General features: G+C 41.1%; 1 protein-coding gene across 2 annotated transcripts in view; it reads left to right on the plus strand.

Annotated features, from left to right (window-relative positions):
* The window catches only part of DNAH7 (dynein axonemal heavy chain 7), a 234,340-nt gene that overhangs the window by 209,946 nt on the left and 1,312 nt on the right, over nt 1–23,082 (plus strand). For both annotated transcript variants that reach the window (XM_072812865.1, XM_072812864.1), the window contains 4 exons: nt 10,638–10,868; nt 13,763–13,915; nt 15,261–15,438; nt 19,805–19,908. In XM_072812865.1, the coding sequence (XP_072668966.1) occupies nt 10,638–10,868; nt 13,763–13,915; nt 15,261–15,438; nt 19,805–19,908 (666 nt within the window). The remainder of the gene's footprint in view (nt 1–10,637; nt 10,869–13,762; nt 13,916–15,260; nt 15,439–19,804; nt 19,909–23,082) is intronic.

The following is a 23,082-nucleotide window of genomic DNA, read 5'->3' on the forward strand; positions in this document are numbered from 1 at the left end:
ATATCCTTTTTTTTCCTTCCAAGTTTTTTTTTTTAAAGATTTTATTTGTTTATTCATGAGAGACACACACACACACACACACACACACACACACACAGAGGCAGAGACACAGGCAGAGGGAGAAGCAGGCTCCATGCAGGGAGCCCGACATGGGACTCGATCCTGGGACCCCAGGATCACGCCCTGGGATGAAGGCAGACGCTCAACCACTGAGCCTCCCTGGCGTCCTCCTTCCAAGTTTTTGTTTCAATTCCAGTTATATAATGTATAGTGTAGTATCGGTTTCGGGAGTAGAATTTAGTGATTCATCACTTGCATGTCATACCCAGAGCTCATCATACGCACCCTCCTCGCGGTGGTGGCTGGGAGGCCCAGTAGGTTGAGTGTCCAACTCTTGGTTTCGGCTCAGGTCCGGATATTGGGGTCCCGGGATTGAGCCCTGCACCAGGCTCCATGCTCATCGCACAGTCTGCTGAGATTCTCTCTCCCTATGCCTGTATCCCCCCTGCTTGCGCTGTCTCTCTCTACCTCTCTCTACTTCTCTCTCTCTCAAATAAATAAAATCTTTAAAAAATAAAAGTGCCCTCCTTAATAGCCATCACCCATTTACTCCATGCCCCCACCCACTGCCCCTCCAGCAACCCTTAGTTTGTCCTCTGTAGTTAGGCGTCTCTTACAGTTTGCCTCTCTCTGTTTTTGTCTTAATTTTATTTTTCCCTTCTCTTCCCATAAGTTCATCTGTATTGTTTTATAAAATTCCACAAATGAGTGAAATCATATGGTGTTTATCTCTCTCTGACTTATGTCACTTAGCACAATATCCTCTAGTTCCATCCATGACGTTGCAAATGTCAAGCTTTCACTCTGATGGCCAAGGAACAATCCGTTGTGCGTGTGTGGCGTGTGTGCGTGTGTGCGTGTCCACCACCTCTTTATCCACTGGTCACTCGGCGGATACTTGTGCTCCTTCCAGAGTTTGGCCTTCGTCGGTGATGCTGCCCTAAACGTCAGAGCGCATGTGCCCTGTGACTCTGTACTTTACTCAGGTAGATGCCGATTAGTGCCGTCACTAGATCATAGGGCAGCCCTATTCCTGACTTTCTGAGGAGGCTCCACGCTGTTTTCCAGAGCGGCCGCCCCAGTTCGCATTCCCACCGACAGCACCAGAGGGGTCCCCTTTCCCCTCATCCTCACCGACATCTCTTGTTCCCTGTGTTGTTAGCTTTAGCCATTCGGACAGGTGTGAGGCGGCATCTCATCATAGGTTTGATTTGCATTTCCCTAACAATGAGTGATGGCAAGCGTCCTGTCATGCGTCAGTTGGCCATCTGGACGTCCTCTTGGGAAAAATGTCCATTGATGTCCTCTGGCCATATCTTAACTGGATCATTTGTTTTTTGGCTGTTGAATCTGATACATTCTTTACAGATTTCAGATCCTACTCTTTTTAAAAAATGTTTAAAAAACATTTTATTTATTTATTCATGAGAGACACACAGAGAGAGAGAGAGAGAGAGAGGCAGAGACACGGGCAGAGGGAGAAGCAGGCCCCATGCAGGGAGCCCGATGTGGGATTCGATCCCGGGTCTCCAGGATCACAGCCTGAGCTGAAGGCAGGTGCTCAACTGCTGAGCCACCCAGGGATCCCTCAGATCCTACTCTTGATCAGATTTGTCAAGATTTGCAAATATGCTCTCTTATTTCCTAGGCAGCCTTTTGGTTTGGTTGATTGTTTTCTTTACTATGCAGAAGCTTTTTATCTTGAAGAAGTCCGAATAGTTTATTTTTGTTTTTGTTTCCCTTGTCTCAGGTGACATGTCCAGAAAGAGGTTTCTATTGCCAAGGTCAAAGGGGTTGCTGCCTGTGTTCTCCTCTAGCACTTTATGGTTTCCTGTCTCTCATTTAGGTCTTCCAACCATTTCGAATTTCTTTTTGTATATAGTGTAAGTGGTTTCCTTCTTCTGCATGTTGTCCATTTCTCCCAACACCATTTGCTGAAGGAATTGTCATTTTTCTGTTGGATATTCTTTCCTGCTTTGTAGAAGATTAATTGACCATATGGCTGTGGGTCCATTTCTGGGCTTCCTCTTCTGTTCCATGGATCTATGTGTGTGTTTTTGTGCCGGTACCACACTGTCTTGTTGATTACAACTTTGTAATAAGCTCGGAGTCTGGAATTATGATGCCTGCCTGCCCTTTGCTTTTCAACATTACTGTGGCATTCAGGACCTTTTCTGGTTCCATACAAATTTAGGATTGTTTGTTTTAGCTCTTTGAAAAATGTTAGTGGCATTTTGATTGGGGTTGCATTGAATGAATAGATTGCTTTGGGTAATACAGACATTTTAACAACATTTGTGCTTCCAATCTATGAGCATGGAGTGTTTTTCCTTTTCTCTGTATCATCTTCAATTTCCTTCATAAATGTTATAGTTTTCAGAGTACAGATCTTTTACCTTTGGGGTAGGTTTATTCAGAGCTCTCTGATGGTTTTTGGTGCCATTGTAAATGGGATGGATTCCTTGATTTCTCTTCCTGCTGTTTCATTATGGTGTATAGGAATGCAACAGACTTCTGCACATTGATTTTATCTCCTGCAACTTTGCTGAATTCGTGTATCAGTTCTAGCAGTGTTTTGGTGGAGTCTTTCAGTTTTTCTACATAGAGCATCATGTCTATGCAAACTGAAAGTTTGGCTTCTTTCTTGGTGATTTTTTAAATTTCTTTTTGTTGTCTGATTGCTGAGGGTAGGACTTCCAGCACTATGTTGAACAACAGTGGAGAGAGTGGACATCCCTGTCTTGTTCCTGACTTTAGAGGAAAAGCTCTCCGTTTTTCCCCACTGAGGATGATAATAACTACGGGTCTTTTGTAGATGGCCTTTATGAGGTATGTTCCTTCTATCCCTACTTTCTTGAGAGCTTTCCAAGAAAGGATAATGTTATTTTGTTAGATGATTTTTCTGCATCTATTGAGAAGATCATATGGTTCTTATCCTTTCTTTTATTAATGTGGTATCACGTTGATTTATTTGTGAATATTGAACCATCCTTGCAGCCTAGGAATAAATCCCACTTGATTATGGTGAACAATTCTTTTAATGTGCTGTGGGGTTCGATTTCCTAGTATCTTGTTGAGAATTTTTGCATCCATGTTCATCAGGAATGTTGGTCTATAATTCTCCCTTTTTAAAACAGATTATTTATTTTAGAGAGGGACAAAACATGAGGGGAGGGCAGAAGGACTCTCAGACTCCACACTGAGCGTGTAGACCCAAGCACAGCTCAGTCTCACGATCCTGAGATAATGACCTGAGCCAAAATCAAGAGTCAGATGCTAAACCAACTGAGCTACCAGGTGCCCCTGTAATTCTCTTTTTTTAGTGGGGTCCCTGTCTGGTTTTGGGATCAAGATGATGCTGGCTTCATAGAATGAGTTTGGACATTTTCCTTCCATTTCTTTTTTTGGAGCAATTTGAGAATAGGTATTAACTCTTCTTTACATCTTTGGTAGAATTCCCTGGGAAGCCATCTGCCCTGGAATCTTGCTTCCTGGGAGACATTTGATTACTGACTGCTTCAATTTCTTTGCTGGTTATGGGTCTGTTGAAATTTTCTCTTTCTTCCTGTTTCAGTTTTGTTTTATTTTTCTAGGAATTTATCTATTTCTTCCAGATTTCCCAATTTGTTGGCAAATAATTGCTGATAATATCTTCTCACAATTGTTTGTTTTTCTGCAAATTGGTTATGATCTCTCCTCTCTCATTTGTGATTATTTATTTGAGTTCTTTCTCTTTTCTTTTTGATAAGGCTTGCTAGGGGTTTATCAATTTTATTAATTCTTTCAAAGAGTCAACTTCTAGTTTCATTGATCTGTCCTGGGTTTTTTATATTTCTGTATGATTTATTTCTGCTCTAATTTTTATTATATCCATTATTCCGCTAGTTTTAAGCTTTGATATTCTTTTTCCAACTCCTTTAGATGTAAGGTTAGGTTGTATATTTCAGACTTTTGTTTCTTCTTGAGGTGGGCCTGTCTTGCTATATACTGCCCTCTTAGGACTGCCTTTATGCTTTCATTTTCATTTGCTTCTATGTATATTTTTAATAATAAATTTATTTTTTATTGGTGTTCAATTTGCCAACATACAGAATAACACCCAGTGTTTATCCCATCAAGTGCTCCCTTCAGTGCCCATCACCCACTCACCCCCAAACCCCCCTCATAGCTCAGGGCAGAGCATTTGACTGCTTCTATGTATTTTTAAAATTTCTTCTTTAATTTCCTGGTTAACCCATTCATTTCTTAGTAGGATGTTCTTTGACCTCCATGTATTTGTGGTCATTCCAAATTTTTCCTTGTGGTGGCTTCAAGTTTCATGGTGTTGTGATCTGATAATATGCATGGTATGATCTCAATCTTTTTGTCCTGGTTGAGGCCTAATTTGTGACCTAGTGTGTGATCTATTCTGGAGAAGGTCCCATGTACACTTGAAAAGAATGTATATTCTGTTGCTTCAGGATGAAATGTTCTGTCTATATCTGTTAAGTCCATCTGGTCCAGTGTGTCATTCAAAGCCCTGTTTCCTTGCTGATCTGCTTGGATGATCTGTCCATTGTTGTGAGTGGGGTGTTTAAGTCCCCTATTATTATTATATGATAATGAGATTCTTTATGTTTGTTATTAATTGATTTTTATATATTTGGGTGCTCCTAAGTTGGGGGCATAAATATTTACAATTGTTTGATTTTCTTGTTGGCTAGACCCCTTTATTATGAGTGCCTTTCTACATCTCCTGGTAGTCCTTGGTTTAAAATTTAGTTTATCTGATATAAGTATGGCTCCTCCAGCTTTCTTCTGATGACCATTAGCATGATAAGTGGTTCTCTATCCTTGTACTTTCTCTTTTTTTTTTAAGATTTTATTTATTTATTCAAATAGAGACACAGAGAGGCAGAGACAGAGACATAGGCAGAGAGAGAAGCAGGCTCCATGTGGGGAGCCCAATGTGTGACTCGATCGCAGGACTCTGGCATCACGACCTGAGCCAAAGGCAGACGCTCAACCCCTGAGCCACCGAGGTGGATAGAGGTGCCCCCCTATCCTCTCACTTTCAATCTTCAGGTGTCTTTGGGCCTAAAATGAGTCTCTTCAGGGGTACCTGGATGGCTCAGCAGTTAAACATCTGCCTTTGGCTCAGGGTATGATCCTGGAGTCCTGGGATCAAGTCCCATATCAGGCTCCCTGCAGGGAATCTGTTTCTCCTTCTTCTTGTGTCCCTGCCTCTCTCTCTGTGTGTGTCTCCTAGGAATAAATAAATAAAATCTTTAAAATAAAATAAAATAAAATAAAATAAAATAAAATAAAATAAAATAAAATAAGTCTCTTCTAAGTAGCATATTGATGGGTCTTGTTTTTTTTAATCCGTTCTGATACTCTTTGTCATTTGATTGGAGCATTGAGTTCATTTATACTCAGAGTAATTATTGATAGATATCAATTTAGTGCCATTGTATTACCTGTAAATTTGCTGTTCTTATAGATTGTCTCTGTTCCTTTCTGGGCTTTGTTACTTTGGATCTCCCTTTCTGCTCAAAGGGTCCCCTATAATATTTCTTACAGGACAGTTTAGTGTTCATGAGCTGCTTTAGTGTTTGCTTGTGTATGGCATTCTTTATCTTTCCTTCTATTCTGAATGACAATCTTGCTGGATAACGTATTCATGGATGCATATTTTTTCCACTTAGGGTTGAATATGTATCATGCTGCTAACTTCTGGCCTGCCAGGTCTCTGTGGACATTTCTGCTAATCATATGTGTCTACCCTTGTAGATTAAGGACTCGTCTCTAGCTGCTTTTAGAATTCTTTTTATCTTTGTATTTGGCAAGTTTCACTGTGCTATGTCTTGGTGTTGACCGGTCCTTGTTGATTTTGCAGGGAGTTCTCTGTGCCTCTTCGACTTGAATGCCTGCTTCCTTCCCCAGATTAGGGAAGTTCTCAGTGATAATTTGCTCAAACAAACCTTCTGCCCTCTTTTCCCTGTTCTCCTTTCTCAGGGACTCCTGTGAGATAGATGTTGTTGTGCTTTCTGGAATCAGCGAGTTCCCTAAGGCTATACTCATGATCTGATAGTTCTCTTTCCCTATTCTTTTCAGCTTCATTGTTTTCCATAATTTTATCTTCTGTATCACCTAGTCATTCCTCTGCTCCTTCCATCCTCCATCCTTCCATCCTCCATCCTTCCATCCTCAATCCTTCCATCCTCCCATCCTCAATCCTGTGACTGTGATTACATCCAGTCAGTTCTGCATCTCAGTTACAGCAATTTTATATTTCAGCCTGACTAGTTTCTAGGTCTTTTATCTCTGCAGCCAGGGTTTCTCTGGTGTCTTCTATGCTTCTTTCAAGCCCAGCCAGTGTTCCTATGACTGTGGTTTTAAATTCTTGTTCCGTTGTATTGCTGATATCTATTTTGAGCAAATCCCTGGCTGTGATTTCTTCTTGGTCTTTCTTAGGGAGAGAAGTCCATCATCTTGTCCTTGTGTCTAGGCTTGTGTCTTCTGTGTGTTCTGACCGTAATACTGTATTAAGCAGGAGTCACACACTGTCCAGGGCCTGGTGCTTCAGGAAGTGTTTCTGGTGTGTGCTGTGTGTGCCCTGCTGCTGTGTTTTGCCTGCCCTTTCCCAGAGGTCAGTCCTCTGCAGAGTTCCTCCTTACTTGTAATAGGGAGTGTTTAGACTTTTAATTAGGTGTGCTTTGATTTGTTAAGATAAGCCTGATTAAAAAAAGAAAAAAACCCGATCCAAGGAAAAGAAAAGGAACCAAAAAGCCCCCAAAGAAACAAACAAACGAACAAAAAAACATAAGCCTGATTCCAAAGGAAAAGAAAGGGAAGAAAGGGAAGCCTGATCCAAAAAAAAAAAAAAGAGAGAGAGAGAATATGAAATGAAAAAACAAACAAAAACCTATAAAGACCTTATTCCAAAGGGGGGGGAAAAAAAAAGAGCAATAAAGCCCGGTCCTATTTCCACAGAACAGGGATTCTTTGGTGGCTCAATCAGTTGAGCACCTGACTCTTGGCTTACGTGCTGGTCATGATTTCAGGACCCTGAGATTGAGCCCAAAGTCAGGCTCCTTGCTCATGCAGAGTCTGTTTGAGATTCTTTCATCCTCCCTCTCCCTTCCCCTCTGCTCCACCCCCACTCTTGTGCATGCTCACACTCTCTCTCTCCCATACATACATGCATACATAAATAATCAATAATCAAGCAATCAATTTCCACCAGAACTGAAGCTGACACTTTGGAACATTGTGTGATCAGTAGACTTGGTACACTCAGGGGGCCTGAGTTGGTGCTCCTGGGGAGAGGCCTGCTGGCTGGCTCCCAGTCACACCTACCTTGGTAAAGATGCACCTGCAGGGCGCAGGTGGGTGGTGTTGGTGTAAGCAGCTCCAGCCTCCACTGAGGGTGCCATATGCTCACTGAAGTCCAACTGTTATGGTGGTGGGAGGCGGGGAGATGGCATCGTCTTGCTGTCTCCTCTGCAGGGAGGGGATCTCGTGCCTGCAGCTGCTCAGGAAGCCTTCACAGAAAAGTGAACAGTTTCCTGCCTTGTGTCCCAGGCGTTGTCAAATCCTTGCCCTCAAGCTGTCTGTGCCCAGGTGATCCGCACACCTGGCGCCACAATTCTCCTGTGTTTTCTCTCTGGCATGCAGCTGGGATTCAAAACTCCAAATTTTAAAGGGCTCTGCATGGTGCAGACCCCTCCTCCCCTGCAGAGGAGAGCCTCCCTGTGCTGGGCCTGGTGCTATTTTGTCACAGAAAGACAGTTGCACGGCCACACGGGTGTTTACAGTGAAGGACAGTGAAAAGCAGCGACCAGGCTGTCTGCCCTCGGTGCGGGCTTCTGTCCCTTGCTAACGAGTGACTGCTCATGGGCACCAGGTGGGCCTTTCATCCTTGGACAGGCAGTAGCCCCTCTTCCCCATGCACTCCAAGAAGGGGCACATTCTCTCCCAGCAAGAGCATCATACCTTATGTCCCTTTTTAATTCCTTAAAAATGAGAGACTATCAGAGATACTGGGAAAGAGGTTTGAAGCCAGAGTTCACTCTCAAATTTTTTCTGTTCTCTAAGTCAACAACCACCTTTAAAATGACTTATCATACATACATACATACATACATAAATAAATAAATAACATGACTTATCTTTTACGAATATTCCAGAACATTTAATCTAGGTTACGTAGCAAGTTTCTTTCACATCAGTATTTTATCACATAACCTAATATTTTAAAGAATACAATGGCAATTGTATAAAATGTATAAAGATGTTGAAGAAAAAAGTACAGTTGACACTTTGCAGGCGGCCGCTCTGTTTGTGAGCGCACAAATGTGACGGCGTGTCTAAGGCACTGGAGTCCAGCATGCCACGGGCACAGGTTAGTATATTTGAATGAAAAATATTTCATCTTCTTTTCTATTAAGAGATCTTCTCTTGCACTGTCCCTTTGGCACATGTGTTCCACTGTTGGCTTTTCTTTCCCTTTCATTTTTGAAAGCAAAGTAGTCCAAATGGCAAGCGTTCCCTTAGTCATTAAAATTTCAGTAAGAATGCTTATTTGGCCAAGTGAGTTATCCCATGAACTAAACTCTCGCCGATCTTTTTACTTCTATGGAATCTCAGAGCAATAATGATAATGGTTAGTCCTTACCCAGTGCTGACTGTGCGCTAGCGCTGTTTGAGCGCTTCGTGTGGGACAGTGTGATGCATGTAGCAATCCCGAGGTAGGGGCTCATTATTCCCACTCTGCAGCTAGAAAACAGACACGGAATGATGAAGTAGCTTGCTTAAGGTCAGCTGGTATAATTTCAAGCCAGGCCTGAAAGCCAAGTAGTCCGACTCCCACTAGTTTGGCTCCAGAATCTGTGCTCTTGAACCATAATGCACTTTCTGGATCCTAAAGATGGGAGAGAACCCAGAAGGACAGATAACAAGAGATGTTGGGGGCAGGGGGGCTCAGTGACCTGGATTAGGAGGACAGAGTGGTGGGCTATTCTTGGTGGAAAGTCCCTGGAACTCCGGGCTCTGGTCTACCATAAGATGACATTTTCTAATAAGGGAGAAAGGAGGAAGACTTATTTTTACATCCACTTTTACATATATTAATACCACTAAAGTCAGTCACTGCCTGAGTGCAAAAGTATAGACCCAGACATGAATAAGTAGATCTTTGGGAATATTAGACACATGCGATACAGTGGTCTGACAACAGGACATTTAGAGCGTCTTTTGGCTTCATTTAAAGTCGATGGGCTGTGCCACGTTATAGAATACATAAAGCAGTGGGTTCATTCCAACAGAAAATGACTCAGAACCAAACAAACAAGTCTAAATACACATGGGGTATCTTCTCAGTATGTAATTAAACGGCCTCTTGCAGGATCCTCGAACTCAGACTGGCAAGTGCAATATGATAATGGGTAGGCAGGAGCTCAAAGCTTCGACACTGGGTTTGTCACAATCCAGAGGCAGAGACCAGAACAGCAGTCTGGAGAGCAAGCCAACCATGACAAGACTTGCACTGTGTATTTAAAGTATCTCTAAGAATTAGAACAGGGAAAAACATTAGAACAATAAATATATTGGCATTGGGAATGTCACCTTCATAGAGCTCTTTTGCTTATGCCGAAGTGTCAGGAAAGAAACCAGGAAATGCAAACTCTTTAATAAGACTAAACACAATTTCCTAGGACTGGAAAAATATGAGATATATTCATTTATATTCTAATTGTGCTTGTTTTCTCTCAACGTGGACACACGGACACACACACACACACACACACACACACACACACACACATATATTGTGAGGATTTAAATGGTTTTCCGAAAAGAATATAGATTCATTTATGCCCTGCCACTATAAACATAAAAAATAAAAATTGAAATGAAATTCCCCTTCCTTTCTTTCGGTGTGAGTCACTAAAGTCTGCCTTTCTCCATAACTCTTCCAACTGCTTAGAGGAGAGGAGCTTATTTTCTTTGCCCTCCTGGTTCAAGGACAAAACTATATCTCTGCTCTTGGCACCAGTAGGCACCGGAGCTGTTGGCAACTATATTTTGTGACAAACTTTCTCAAAGCAAGATCAAATTCCCCCCTCCTGCGTGTTACTGTCCATCCGTCCTCAGCCACCCCACCAACGTAAATGCTTTTCCTTCCTTCTGTTCACAGCATCCACTCCCTCTCTACCCAGGAAGCACACAGTGCAGCTTCTTTGCTTCCTCCAGACCCTCTTTTGTCTGTGAACATCATGCATGCTCTTTTCTCCTCCCTAACAGTGTCTTCCTCCCTAACAGGGTCTTCCTTCCTCTTTTGTCTGTGAACATCATGCATGCTCTTTTCTCCTCCTAACAGTGTCTTCCTCCTTCCTCCTTCCTCCTCCTTCCTCCTTCCTGTCTCAGCCCCCCCCCCCCCGCCTGTTTTCATCACTTCAATAACTCTGGCGTGGAGAAGAATCATCAGTTAAATAGCAGAGTTGCACTCGTAGAGTTTGCCTTAGGAGTTTTCCTATGCAGCAATTCCTACACCTTTATGAGGATTTCTGAGTTTTAGTTTGAATTCTTTTCAGTCTCGTTCAGCAGATGCTGGCGCAAAATCATCAGATGAAGTGGTGTATGAGGTTGCTGGTGACATCCTGGGTAAACTTCCAAACAACTTTGATGTTGAGGCGGCAATGAGGCGGTACCCAACAACCTACACTCAGAGCATGAACACTGTGCTTGTCCAAGAGATGGGACGGTTCAATAAGCTGTTGCAGACCATAAGGGAATCATGCATCAACATTCAAAAAGCAATCAAGGTAAGGGGATATATACCCAAAAAAAGAATCATCGCAATAAAATTATCATTCATTTTACTCAGCAAATATTTACTGGGGGGAGATTGTGTGCAAGCATTGTTCTTCATTCTGGGGATAGAAGCAAAATGCCTGCCCTTAAAGAACATATAGAACTTTGGGGATGGCAGTTAATAAGTGGGTGATGAAGTATGGGGTATGTTAGCGTAGTTTGCTAGATAGGATACATGCTACAAAAACACAAAGGACTAAGAGAGACAAAGCCTTTACCTTCATAGAACTTAAGTTTTAAAGATTTATTTATTTGAGACAAAGAGAGAAAAAGAGTGTGTGGGGTGTGGAGGGGGAGCAGAAGGAGAAGGAGGGAGAAATGTAAGCAGACTCTGCACTGAACCTGACTGAGGGCTTGATCCCATGACCCTGAGATCATGACCTGGGCAGAAACCAAGAGTTGGACATCTTACCAACTGTGCCACCCAGGTGCCTTCTCCCACTTTAAAAAATAATAACATTTAATTAATTAATTAATTTAAAAATAATAACATTTATTCATTCATTCATTCATTTATGAGAAGGGAGAGAGGGAATGGCGAGGAAGGCCAGAGGGAGAGAGAGAATCCCAAGCAGGCTCCATCCCTAGCACAGAGCCAGAAGCTGGGCTCCATCTCATGACCCTGAGATCATGATCTGAGCTGAAATCAAGAATTGGATGCTTAACCTACTGAGCCACCCAGGCACCTCCATAAACCTTAAGTTTTAATAAGGGAGACACAAATTTAAAAATAGGCATTAATTTTGATAAATGGTAAGTTCTGTGGGAAAAAAATAATAAAGGAGAAGAAGGTAGAGTGATGGGTGGGAAACTCGTTCAGTCGTTTTGCATCAGATGACTTTGGGGAGCTGACCGTTGAGTGGAGGCCTGAACTTAAGGGCAAACCATGGAACATTTGGGCAGAGGATATAGCAAGTGCAAAGGCCATGAGAACAAGTGTGGCCTGGTCTGGGAACGCAGTACCGAAGGCTCTTGTGCCTGGAGTCAAGTGAGCATGAGGGAAACTGTAGGACAGAGAGAAGCCACAGACTCATAATGGCCCTGTTGGCCATGGTTCAGATCATGAATTGTATTCTAAAGGGTAAAAGGGGAGCTCTTCAGAACAGTGTAAGTAAGGCAGTTAAATAATCTCTCTTACAGATTTAAAATTTCACTCTGACCGCTGCAGGAAGGGCTGTAGGGGAACAAGAGTGCAGGCAGGGAGCGATTATGCTACTTGAAGTAGCCCCGCTGAGTTGCTTTCTTACAGTAGCGTTGGAGGTGGACAAAAGTGGTTAACTAGGAGTTATTGTCAAAGGAGGAGACTACCAGGCTGGTTGTGGTATCATCCGGTTGGGCTGTTTGGCTAAGCAGCATGGAGGATCATGTGTTTCTCCTTGACCCGGTTCGTCCTATGTCCTTCCTGGAAGAGAAAGACCTGGCTTCCAGTGTCCTCAGGGAGCTCAGCATCCCATGTGCATTCATTCACTTAATTCCTGACTTCAGGATGGTTATGGGACCCCAGCAGAGCCTGGTATCCCTCCTGGGATTTCTTCATTTTCCCTTCCAGGTTTCACTCGAGGTAGGCAATGTGCAGATTTATGGGAGAAGTCCCCAAAATCTGTTTTTGAAACCCAATTTCAATAACCCTTTTCATTTAGCACCACTTTCTGCTCATTTTCATCTAGGGCCGTCAATTCCAAACACTCTTGCGTATTTTGCAGTGATATCTAGTTGCTTCTTAGCTTTCTCCTCTGCTAGTTTAGGATCAGGTTATCATCTCCTGGCTTCTAACATCACCGGCCAGCAGGCCCAAACTGTGTTGTCATTTTGCCTTTCCCTATCTTTTCCACATTTATGGGCTTATGCCCTTAAAATACAAATGCTTCATCACTATTCTTTTAAGAAGGCAAGACAGAGATGTATTAGTTAATTCATTTAATAGAGCAGTAAACTAAGTTAGGCTGTGATTTAATAACTAGTGAGTAGCTAAGTATTAAGCTTTTCCAGGGTCGGCAAAAGGGTGAAGTCAAAAGGTACAAACTTCCTGTTATAAAAGCCATGAGGATGTAATGTACAGCAGAATGACTTTGGTTAATAATCCTGTATTGCAAATTTGCAAGTAGTTGAGAATGAATCTTAAAAGTTCTCCTCACAAGAAAAAAATACTGTAACTGTGTATGGTGACAGATGTTGACTAGACTACTGTGATCATTTTGCAATATATCCAAATATTAAATCATCGTGTTGCGTATACGAAACTGATACAGTTGAAACTTGAACAACATGGGTATTAGGGGCACTGACCTCCATATAGTCAAAAACCCACACTTAACTCTTGACATCTCAAAAACTTACTACTAATAGCCTACTGTTGATTGGAAGCCTTGTATATAATAGTCAAGTAACACATAATTCATATGTTATATGTATTATATATTGTATTCTTACAGTACCTGTCTCTGAAATTTTTCAGTATTTTCAGGTTACTTAGTTCAACTGTGAGTTAAATCTCAAAAGAATTTTCAATGTAGTTTTTGAAAAAGAAAATCCACATGAACCAGTGCAGTCCAAACCCATGTTGTTCAAGGGCCAACTGTACAATGTTCTATTATCAGTCATACCCTCAATAAGAAAATTTTCCACAAAAATTTGATTAAAAGTCAAATTGTCAATGTTTTGTAAAGAATAGTTCAGTGACTCCATGACTTACTGGCAGCAGAGGAACATATCTTTTCTGTTTTTGCTCTATGGCTCAGCCTTAACTATTCATGATTTCAAACAAAGCGTAATTATGAAAAAAGGTATTTAAGAGAGGATTGTCCAAGATCAATATTATGTTAACCGAAGGTTAACTGTATTTCAGGGGCTTGTGGTGATGTCTACAGATCTTGAAGAAGTGGTTAGCAGCATTCTGAACGTCAAAATTCCAGGAATGTGGATGGGTAAATCATACCCAAGCCTTAAACCACTTGGGAGCTATGTAAATGATTTCCTTTCAAGACTAAAGTTCTTGCAGGTGAGTTCATCTAAATGATCACGTGTTGTTTCCTTTGATTTCATTTTCTTCATCAGGATGCCTAAGTGATGAGTATTACTCTCTAGTTTTTCTGTGCATCCTGCCACTCAGTATTGCGTATAATTTGTGTAACTGTTAACACTCAACTGTCAAAATACTAGTATTGGAAATAGAATCTCTGTACATTCCTTTAGGAGCAAGTGTTTATGTTCAGTAAACTTAGACGCTCAAGTTAGTGACACTTAGAGAAAAGAACTGGCTATGTTGACTTTTCCATTAAATGCTAAGCATTACAACGGATTCCTAGAGCAGAGCACCTTAGAAAACCAGGCAAGCTAGTAGCAAGGAGTCTTCTCTCTTCCTCGTCCAGTACTCTTCCAGGTCATGGAGTCACTCGACTGCTGTTCAAGTCCAAGACAATACTAATCTCAATGACTAACTAATTGCCTTGGAAATGTGGAGTGAGCAGAAGCCTGTCTCCTAATTATCTGGCAAGACTAGTGCTTAACTATGTTATTACTTGTATTCATCAGAAGTATTAATTTCCTAGATACGGTACATACTGCATCAAAAACTGCCTGTGAGAAAATTTCTGCGGGGATAAAATGACTCAACACAGGCCTTCTGTTATACTAGAGTTGATACTAAAGGATTAAGATTGTTCTTGAAAGATGAAGGCTCTACTTTGGACTCCAACAGGGGAAAGTTCTTCAAATTCATTTGGCTTCTATACTATACTATTTAAAGTCAGTACTCAATTAGCTTATTAAGGTCTGATATAAATAGAATCATGTGGATATCTTGATATTTATAAAAATTTGAAGTTCTCACTACCTTGTTTCTTTTGGAAATTCCTTGTGTAATAATGTATTTCCATATATTGGATTCCATTGTATTTTGGTAAAGTAGGTGGGAAAACCTCCAAGGAATATTCTACTGGGCACTAATGATAGAAAAAAAAATGGGAAAAATAGCCCAATCCCAGATGTTATAGGATCTATTCTATCCAACCATGTAACATGATATATTGTGCAACAATGTATATTGTATGGAGCTTTTTGGAAGGAACCACTGGGGATGGATAAAGACATTTACTTCTGTATTAACCCACACTGTGATACCCTAGCTGGTAGAGGGACTATGAAACTGAAGTCAGAACAAACACTGAATAATATCTTTTTAAAAATCTTGACAGTATAGCTTTTTATTCCTCTTAGTGATAGCTCCTCTATTAGTCTACCTAAAAGATGATAGGGGAAGTTTTGGGGGATAAATTTTATTAAGCAGTGTTGTATTCAAAGTTGAAATGCTCTAGCCTTAGAACATGTGTGCTTTGCCACTGTAGCAATGGTATGAGGTGGGGCCTCCTCCAGTCTTCTGGCTTTCTGGCTTCTTCTTCACACAAGCCTTCCTGACCGGTGCCCAGCAGAACTATGCCAGGAAATACACCATCCCCATTGATCTCCTTGGGTTTGACTATGAAGTGATGGAAGACAAAGAGTATAAGTATGCTCCAGAAGATGGTGAGTGCGGTGAGAGAATGAGTTGGGGGTATCCAGGTACTGAACAGACCTAACAGTCTTGCTTATTTTGTTCAGGTGTCAACGAGTGAAACGATCATGTTTTAATGATCATGTGTGTTACTTTCACGTAGTTGAGGGAAAGGAATTCCTATCTACATGCAACATACTTTACAATCTGTCATCTTAAAAAACAAATCGACAACGAATTCTGTCCTCACATCCACATCCCCTCAGCTACTGCCCCATGTCTCTCTCCTTTTTGTTGCAGATTTCTCCAAAGAATGGTCTTCACACGTCTTCAGGTTCTCACTTCCTAGTTCCCATCTACCTCTCATCCTCTCCAATCAACTGAGGCTCTTCACTTAGGAGTTAGTAATGACTTCCATATCGACAAATCTCATGAATTCAGTTCATCTTAAACCCTCAGTGGTTTTTACCAGCTGACCATGCTCTCCTTCTAGGGCCATCCTTCTCCCTTTGTTTCTCTCACTGGACACCATTCATGCTTCTGTGCTAGCTTTTCTTCCTCTAAAACTTGGAGTTTCCAAGGACTTAATCCTCGGACTGTTGCTCTTATTCGTAACACACTCAGAATGGTTATATCGTCGAATGCCCAAAGGGCATGTAACAAACTGCTAAGTTGTTTAGTTTATTGTTCCTTCAATTATATCAGCCTTTAAAACAATACATTCTCTGTACAGCTCACTATAATACATGCTGTAAAAGATACCAATAAATAGATGTTTATTGAAATAATAGAAGTCAAAATATAGATTAGCAGTATACTGAGAAGGATAAATAATTTGGTTCAAACTAAGTATTTAGGAAGTGGGGAAAGGAGTATTTAAATTGGGTAAAAGGAAATCAGAGGAGGGCTATGGAGTTGCTCTGTATGCCTGCTAGGTTCTAGAAACTGCCCAGCCCTTCACATGTAATCTTCACAATAACCCTAGGCAGATACTGCAAATACCCGCCCCCCCCCCACCCCCATTATACACAGGTGGAAACTAAGGCTCAGGAAAGTTAACTAACCTGCCCAACGTCTCACAGCCAGCAATGGGCAGAGTTGACCAAACCCCACGCCATCTGGCTCTTATGCTTCACTAGCTGCTTTCTCTAAGGCCTGCCGAGTATTTTTGTAAAAGTACAAGTTTGAAGACATTATCACATTTCTCAAGGAAAGTTTCTTGATGAAGCTGTGGTTGATTCTTACATTATTAGGGTAAAAGGCAGGGAAGATGGCATTTGGATTGAAGGTTAGGTAGTATTGATATACCTCAGAATTAAGGTTTTTGAACTCAGCTAAAAAAAATTGAATCTCTAAAAGCATTGCCTGAAGTTTATAAACTAGTTAATATTTAAGATCAAACTACTGAATTGCCAATCGTTGGTATTTCTTTCTATGGTGATTTACTAATTTAACCCACAACTGCTTTCATTCAAGGTCTACACATATTAAAATCCAAAATTATCTTGAAAACAGTGGAGCAGGGATAAAGTAGAACTTAAAGATCAATAAGGACCATTTAGTGTTCCAAGATTATGCAGTAAAGAGTAGCCATCAGTTCTTTAGGAAAAGTCCCAAGGAACAACTTTTTCATGTGACCCTCATGGGAGGAACCCAGAATCCACCTGGGAAAGCTCGGGCTAGACTACTTTTTCCCTGCCGTTACCTCTACCATTCCATTGGCCTGTCTCCTTTGTACACACTTTAGTGTGTGCCTGTTTCTGGATTCTGGGGCTCCCAAAGAAGTCAGCTTTATTTACCTAAGATTAAATTACTTGATGAAACAGGTCACTCTTAAAGGACTGGTAAAGTGACCACAATGTTGCTGTAAATCCGCATAGATTTGGAATCCTACATTCTAGCTGTACTTACTTGCTAAGATGCCTCTTACCTGAATTATTAGTACTAATGGGGGCCTCAGAGCCCCCAGTGAGGGGCATTACACAGCAGGGAGGCAGAGAATGGTGAAGAGCTGACACCATTTGCTGACCACACCTCGCACACCACCGCGTGTGACTCGGAGCAGCAGCAGCTCTGAAGCGAGACCCAGTTAATACCTACCTGTCCTTTTATTTTATTTTATTTTATTTTATTTTTTTTTAAATTTTTTTTTCAATTTTTATTTATTTATGATAGTCACAGAGAGAGAGAGAGGCAGAGACACAGGCAGAGGGAGAAGCAGGCTCCATGCACCGGGAGCCCGATGTGGGATTCGATCCCGGGTCTCCAGGATCGCGCCCTGGGCCAAAGGCAGGCGCCAAACCGCTGCGCCACCCAGGGATCCCCCTACCTGTCCTTTTAGATCTTGTGTCTTCCACGTGGCCTGTATTGACCATCAGAAAGAAAAACATGTTTATATACCCCCATATTTCCTATACAATTGTTGCTGGGTTGGAGGAGATTTTATCCTTATTGCCAGTTTCCTTAAATGTTGGAAAGAACTCTTTACTTTTTCTGACATTTTCTTCCCCAGTGGAGGAATAGATAATCTGGTTGGTTAGAACCGGCGATGTACTGGGCTATGCTTGCAGGGTGTGAAAGGGCTCTCCCGGACCTGGCTGGAGTCCTCTAGTTCCCTATTCCCGTCTATTATTGTGGCTGCCCCGCAGGCCTTAGATCTGGCTGGAAACAGTCCGTAGGATGTGGTATCCCTGCCTCAGGCCGGTCCACCCCCAACACTGCTCCAGGCCCAGGGTGCACTTTGCAATTCAGTTTTACCAGAGTAATACTTGAACAGCTACTGGACAAGTGCTTTGCCAGTTAGTAAAACTGATTATTTTATTCCAGCGATTCTTTCCATCAGTTAAAACCTAGAGAGGAGAGGGGCGCCTGGGTGGCTCAGTGGCTGAGAGTCTGCCTTTGGCTCAGGTCGCGACCCCAGAGTCCTAGGATCGGGTCCCACATCGGGCTCCCCACAGGGAGCCTACTTTTCCCTCTACGTATGTCTGCATCTCTTTATCTCTCATGAATAAATAAAGTCTTAAAAAAAAAAAACAACAAACCCTAGAGAGGAGAAAGTCTTCCCATTACCCCCACCCCTACCTGCCAACATCCAGCACTGGATTATTCACATGTGGCATTTAAAATTAAACTATAATTAAATTTAAAATTCAGGGACGCCTGGGTGGCTCGGTTGGTTAAGCGGCTGCCTTTGGCTCAGATCATGATCCTGGGATCGAGCCCCACAGCGGGCTCCCTGCTCAGCAGGGAGTCTGCTTCTCCCTCTGCCCCTCACCCCATTTGTGCTCTTTCTCGCAAACAAATAAATCTTTTTAAAACATTTAAAATTCAGCCCCTCGGTCACACTCACCAGGTTTCAGGTCTCTAATAGGCAGCGGCTACCATATTGGAAAGCACAGATACAGAATATTTCTATCAGTACACAGAGTCCTACTGGACAGCACGGCCCATGTGGATTTTTATATACTACTTGACAAAGTGCTTTTGCAAGTATTAGCTGATTTGATTCTAACAACTCTACAAGGTAGACAAAGTAGGCATCGTTTTACAAAAGTTTTCCAGTTGTTCTCAGAGGACCAAACAGGTCTAAAGTCAAATGACTTGCTCAGGGTCACACAGAGTATTAGGAGCTAAGACCTAGGTCTTTCTAAGTTCCACACTGCTTCTCTTCGCGTCTGTGCAACCGTTACAGTGAGTGTCTTCGTGGGCCTACACCTATATTCAGTTCCCGAGGCTTTCTACAGAAGGACAGAGCACCGATCAGAGTTGCAGTGATTTCCAAATTTGTGTTCTCCTTCCGTGGTTAGTGTATGACATTACATTCCGGGGCGGGGAGGTTTATTCATGTATTCTCTCCAGACTAAGGAGAGATCTGGGAGTGAGAATAAATTCTAGAAGGGGAAGAGAGAATTACCTTTCATGACATTCAAGATCTGCGGAAGAGTATTTTCTTTACATGCTGCCTAGAAGCCACTGGATCCCTACAGCTACATTAAGAACTTTTCTTGCAGCTTTCATGGCCCCTGACATTATGATCACTGGGCAACTAAACATATAAATCTGATACTACTAAAAAAAAAAAAAAAAAAAGGCAAAACAAACAAAAAAAACATATAAATCTGATACCGTTCACCTAAACTGAGAACTTCCCACAGACTAAAATTCCATTTCTCTTTTATCTTCCACATCTAATCTTACTATTGAATTAACGAGGCAAAGCCTAGATAGGCTTATGTATGTTAAGACGAAGCACTCAGAATACTGCTTTTACTTTAGTACAAGTCGAGGCTGCAGTCGACCTTGGTATCATCTGCAGAGCACTCACAGGAATTTCAGATTCAGAATTTGATCAATATGCATGTTTAAACCGTTGTATTAACCTGCTTCTTTTGTATTTAGGGGTTTTCATTCATGGATTATTTCTGGATGGAGCTTCCTGGAATAGAAAGATCAAGAAACTTGCAGAATCACATCCCAAAATTCTTTATGATACGATGCCTGTGGTTAGTATTTGATCTGTGGAAGCGATCGGGGTACTAACACACACACACACACACACACACACACACACACACACACACTAATACATACCGTCAATTCTCATTCACAGCACTTCTGTTTTATCAATTTCCTCCTGAGCACTGAATTAGCCAATACTGAACCACAGCTCCTAGGAGAAATATAAGATTAAGTTTCCACGATCCTCTGCTCACATTACGGTTAACTGATCAACACATAATCTTGTTTTATGTTTCATTTAAAAATGCCTTACTTTTGACTAATGAACATCGAACCTCATGGATGGCTCTGCAACTCTCGCCTGAACGAACCCTATAGTATTTTCTCCCTAAGACTCATCACGGCCTTCGCGCACTCAGGAACACTAGATAGCACCTGAGCACTACACTTAGGAGCCGTTTTAAACAGGGAACCCACTAACAACAACAACCAAAAAAAATGCCAAAAACTTGGTATTAAATAACTCATCAAAAGGAAATGTGCTTACATTTATTTGTAGGAGTTGAAATAGAAAAGCAGAATGTGACCAGGTTCAACCTCAGCTGGGAATCGTGCTTGTTTGGTGACTCACATTTTTTGAGGCTCTGAACATGCTATAAAGGACCATAAAGCAGATTTGCAAATACAGAATCCAGGAAGAATGAGAATTGACTGTATCTATGTATCCATATGTGCATACATACACAAAAATTGTATTTCTTAGAAAAAGAAAAGAAATTATATTTCTTACATCTACCTTGACCTAAAAATGATGCTTATAGAGATTGCTCTATGAAAACCATCCACATACAAGCTTCTGTTTCCTAGGAACCTATCTTCAGCATGGGCCAGCTAACCCATGGAAGATACGGTTTCCATCTGTTACTGCATCATGAGGAAATGACTAGATAGATTTCCACACACTTGGAAAGGCCAGTCTGGGATGGTGTGATGAAAATAGGCTGTGGATTTACATGTACTGTGGGACACTGGGAGCAGCTCAGACGGGCAGAAATCCTAACAGGTACACTGAGGGATCAGCCAAGAGCCAGTTGCAAGAAACCTGCCCTATATGCTAAGATACTATGTATGGACAGAGTTTTAAATAGGAGATCCAGATTCAAAGTCACAGGGCAATCGTTTACGATTTTAGGAGTTGATTGGGATAGAACTTCTATTACATGGAAACTCTTTTAAGGTAGATTGCAATGAATACAAGGGATTTATAAGTGGATGATTCTCTTGAAGTCAGTGAAAAGAATTCTCATTAAGAAAATGTGTTCTTGGCTAAAATGAAATACACTCAGCTTAAGTATTGTTGAGTCCGTATATGTAACTCTGTCTGAAAAACTGCTTTATGGATTCCACAGTAATGGGGGAGAAACACAGCCTAGCATCCCTATTAACTCCTTCATACAATTTATTTTGACCTGAGAAACCTAAAAGAGGGCTCTGAACAGCAGGGCTGTCAAGCCATTATCCCCTAAAGAATTGCTATTAGTTAAAAAAGAATTTCAATTAGATTTTAAAACAAAACACTATTTCATCATTATGATCAGTTTGCTCTTCACTCTCATATTCAGAACAACTTGTCAATCTTTTTTTTTTTTTTTTTTTTAGATTGGTTAGGTTTAACAGTGCTTAATACTTTAGGAACTTGGCTAATGACTTTCTAAAAATAAAATGGGTTTACTGTAGTTATAAAGGAAAGCAACTAGGTTATAAACAGCACAATATATGTAATAGCCCCCTTTAAAATAGTCACCTAAAATGGGGAGGTGACCTAAGTTCTGAAATCACTGACAAAAATCCTTTCAGATTTTTTGAGATTGACCTTTATTAAATACATACAGTGACATGATTATCAATGGTGGTGGTTCTCTTTAAAAGTATGTACGATTTTGTTGCTGTTTTTAATGTAAACAGTGAAAAAATCATCCCCAGAAAAGTATGGTGAAGAGGTGAAGAATACATGGATAACATTATGCACTAAAAATGCCTATGAATAAACTTACCCAAGGAGGTGAAAGACCTGTACTGTGAAAACTATAACCCATTGATGAGAGAAATTGAAAACAACACAAACAGAAAGATATTCTATACTCATGGATCAGAAGAATTAATAGTTAAAATGTCCATACGACCCAAAGAGACCTATAGATTTTATGTAATCCCTATCAAAATACCAACAGCTTTGTTCACGGAACTAGAACAAATAGCAAAATTTGTATGGAACCATAAAACATCCTGAATACCAAAGCAATCCTGAGAAAAAAAGAACAAAGCTGAAGATATCACAATTCCAGATTGTGAGGTATACACAAAGCCACCTAATCAAAATAGTGTGGTACTGGCACAAATACACATAGATCAACTGAACAGAATAGAGAACCCAGGAATAAACCCAAACTTACATGACTAATTAATCTACCATGAAGGAGGCAAGAACATCCAATGGGGAAAAGACTGTGTCTTCAACAAATGGTGCTGGTTAAACTGGACAGCTTACATGCAAAAGAATGAAACCAGACCATTTTCTTACACCATACACAAAAATAAATTCAAAATGGATTGAAGACCAAAATACAGGACCTGAAACCATAAAATGCCTAAAAGAAAATATAGGCAGTAATCTTGTTAGCATTGGGTTTACACCATTTTTCTAGATAGGTCTCCTGAGGCAAGGGAAACAAACTATTGGGACTGCAATAAAATAAAAAGGTTTTGCATAAAACCATCAAAACAAAAAGGCAGCCTATTGAATGGGGGGGGGGAGATATTTGCAAACGATTGTATCCAATAAGGGGTTAATATCCAAAGTGTATAAAGAACATATAACTCAAGAGCAAATAACCAATTAAATTGGAAAACTGTCTGCTCAGGTCCTCTGCCCAAGACCACCTACACATGGTAAACAGAAACATGAAAGGATGCTCTCACTGATCATTGTGGAAATGCAAAGGAAAACCACAACGAGGTTATCACCTGACACTTGTCCAAATTGCTAGAATCAAAAACAACAACAAACAAAACAAGAAATAGCAAGTGTTGGCGAGGATGTGGAGAAAAAGGACCCCTCGTGCACTGTTGGTGGGAATGCAAAGTGATGCAGCCACTGTGCAAAACAGTATGGAGGCTCCTCAAAAAATTAAAAATAGAAATACCCTGTGATCCAGTAA

Source organism: Canis lupus, chromosome 36 (genome assembly GCF_048164855.1).
Source record: "Canis lupus baileyi chromosome 36, mCanLup2.hap1, whole genome shotgun sequence".
Classification (NCBI taxonomy): Eukaryota; Metazoa; Chordata; class Mammalia; order Carnivora; family Canidae; genus Canis; species Canis lupus.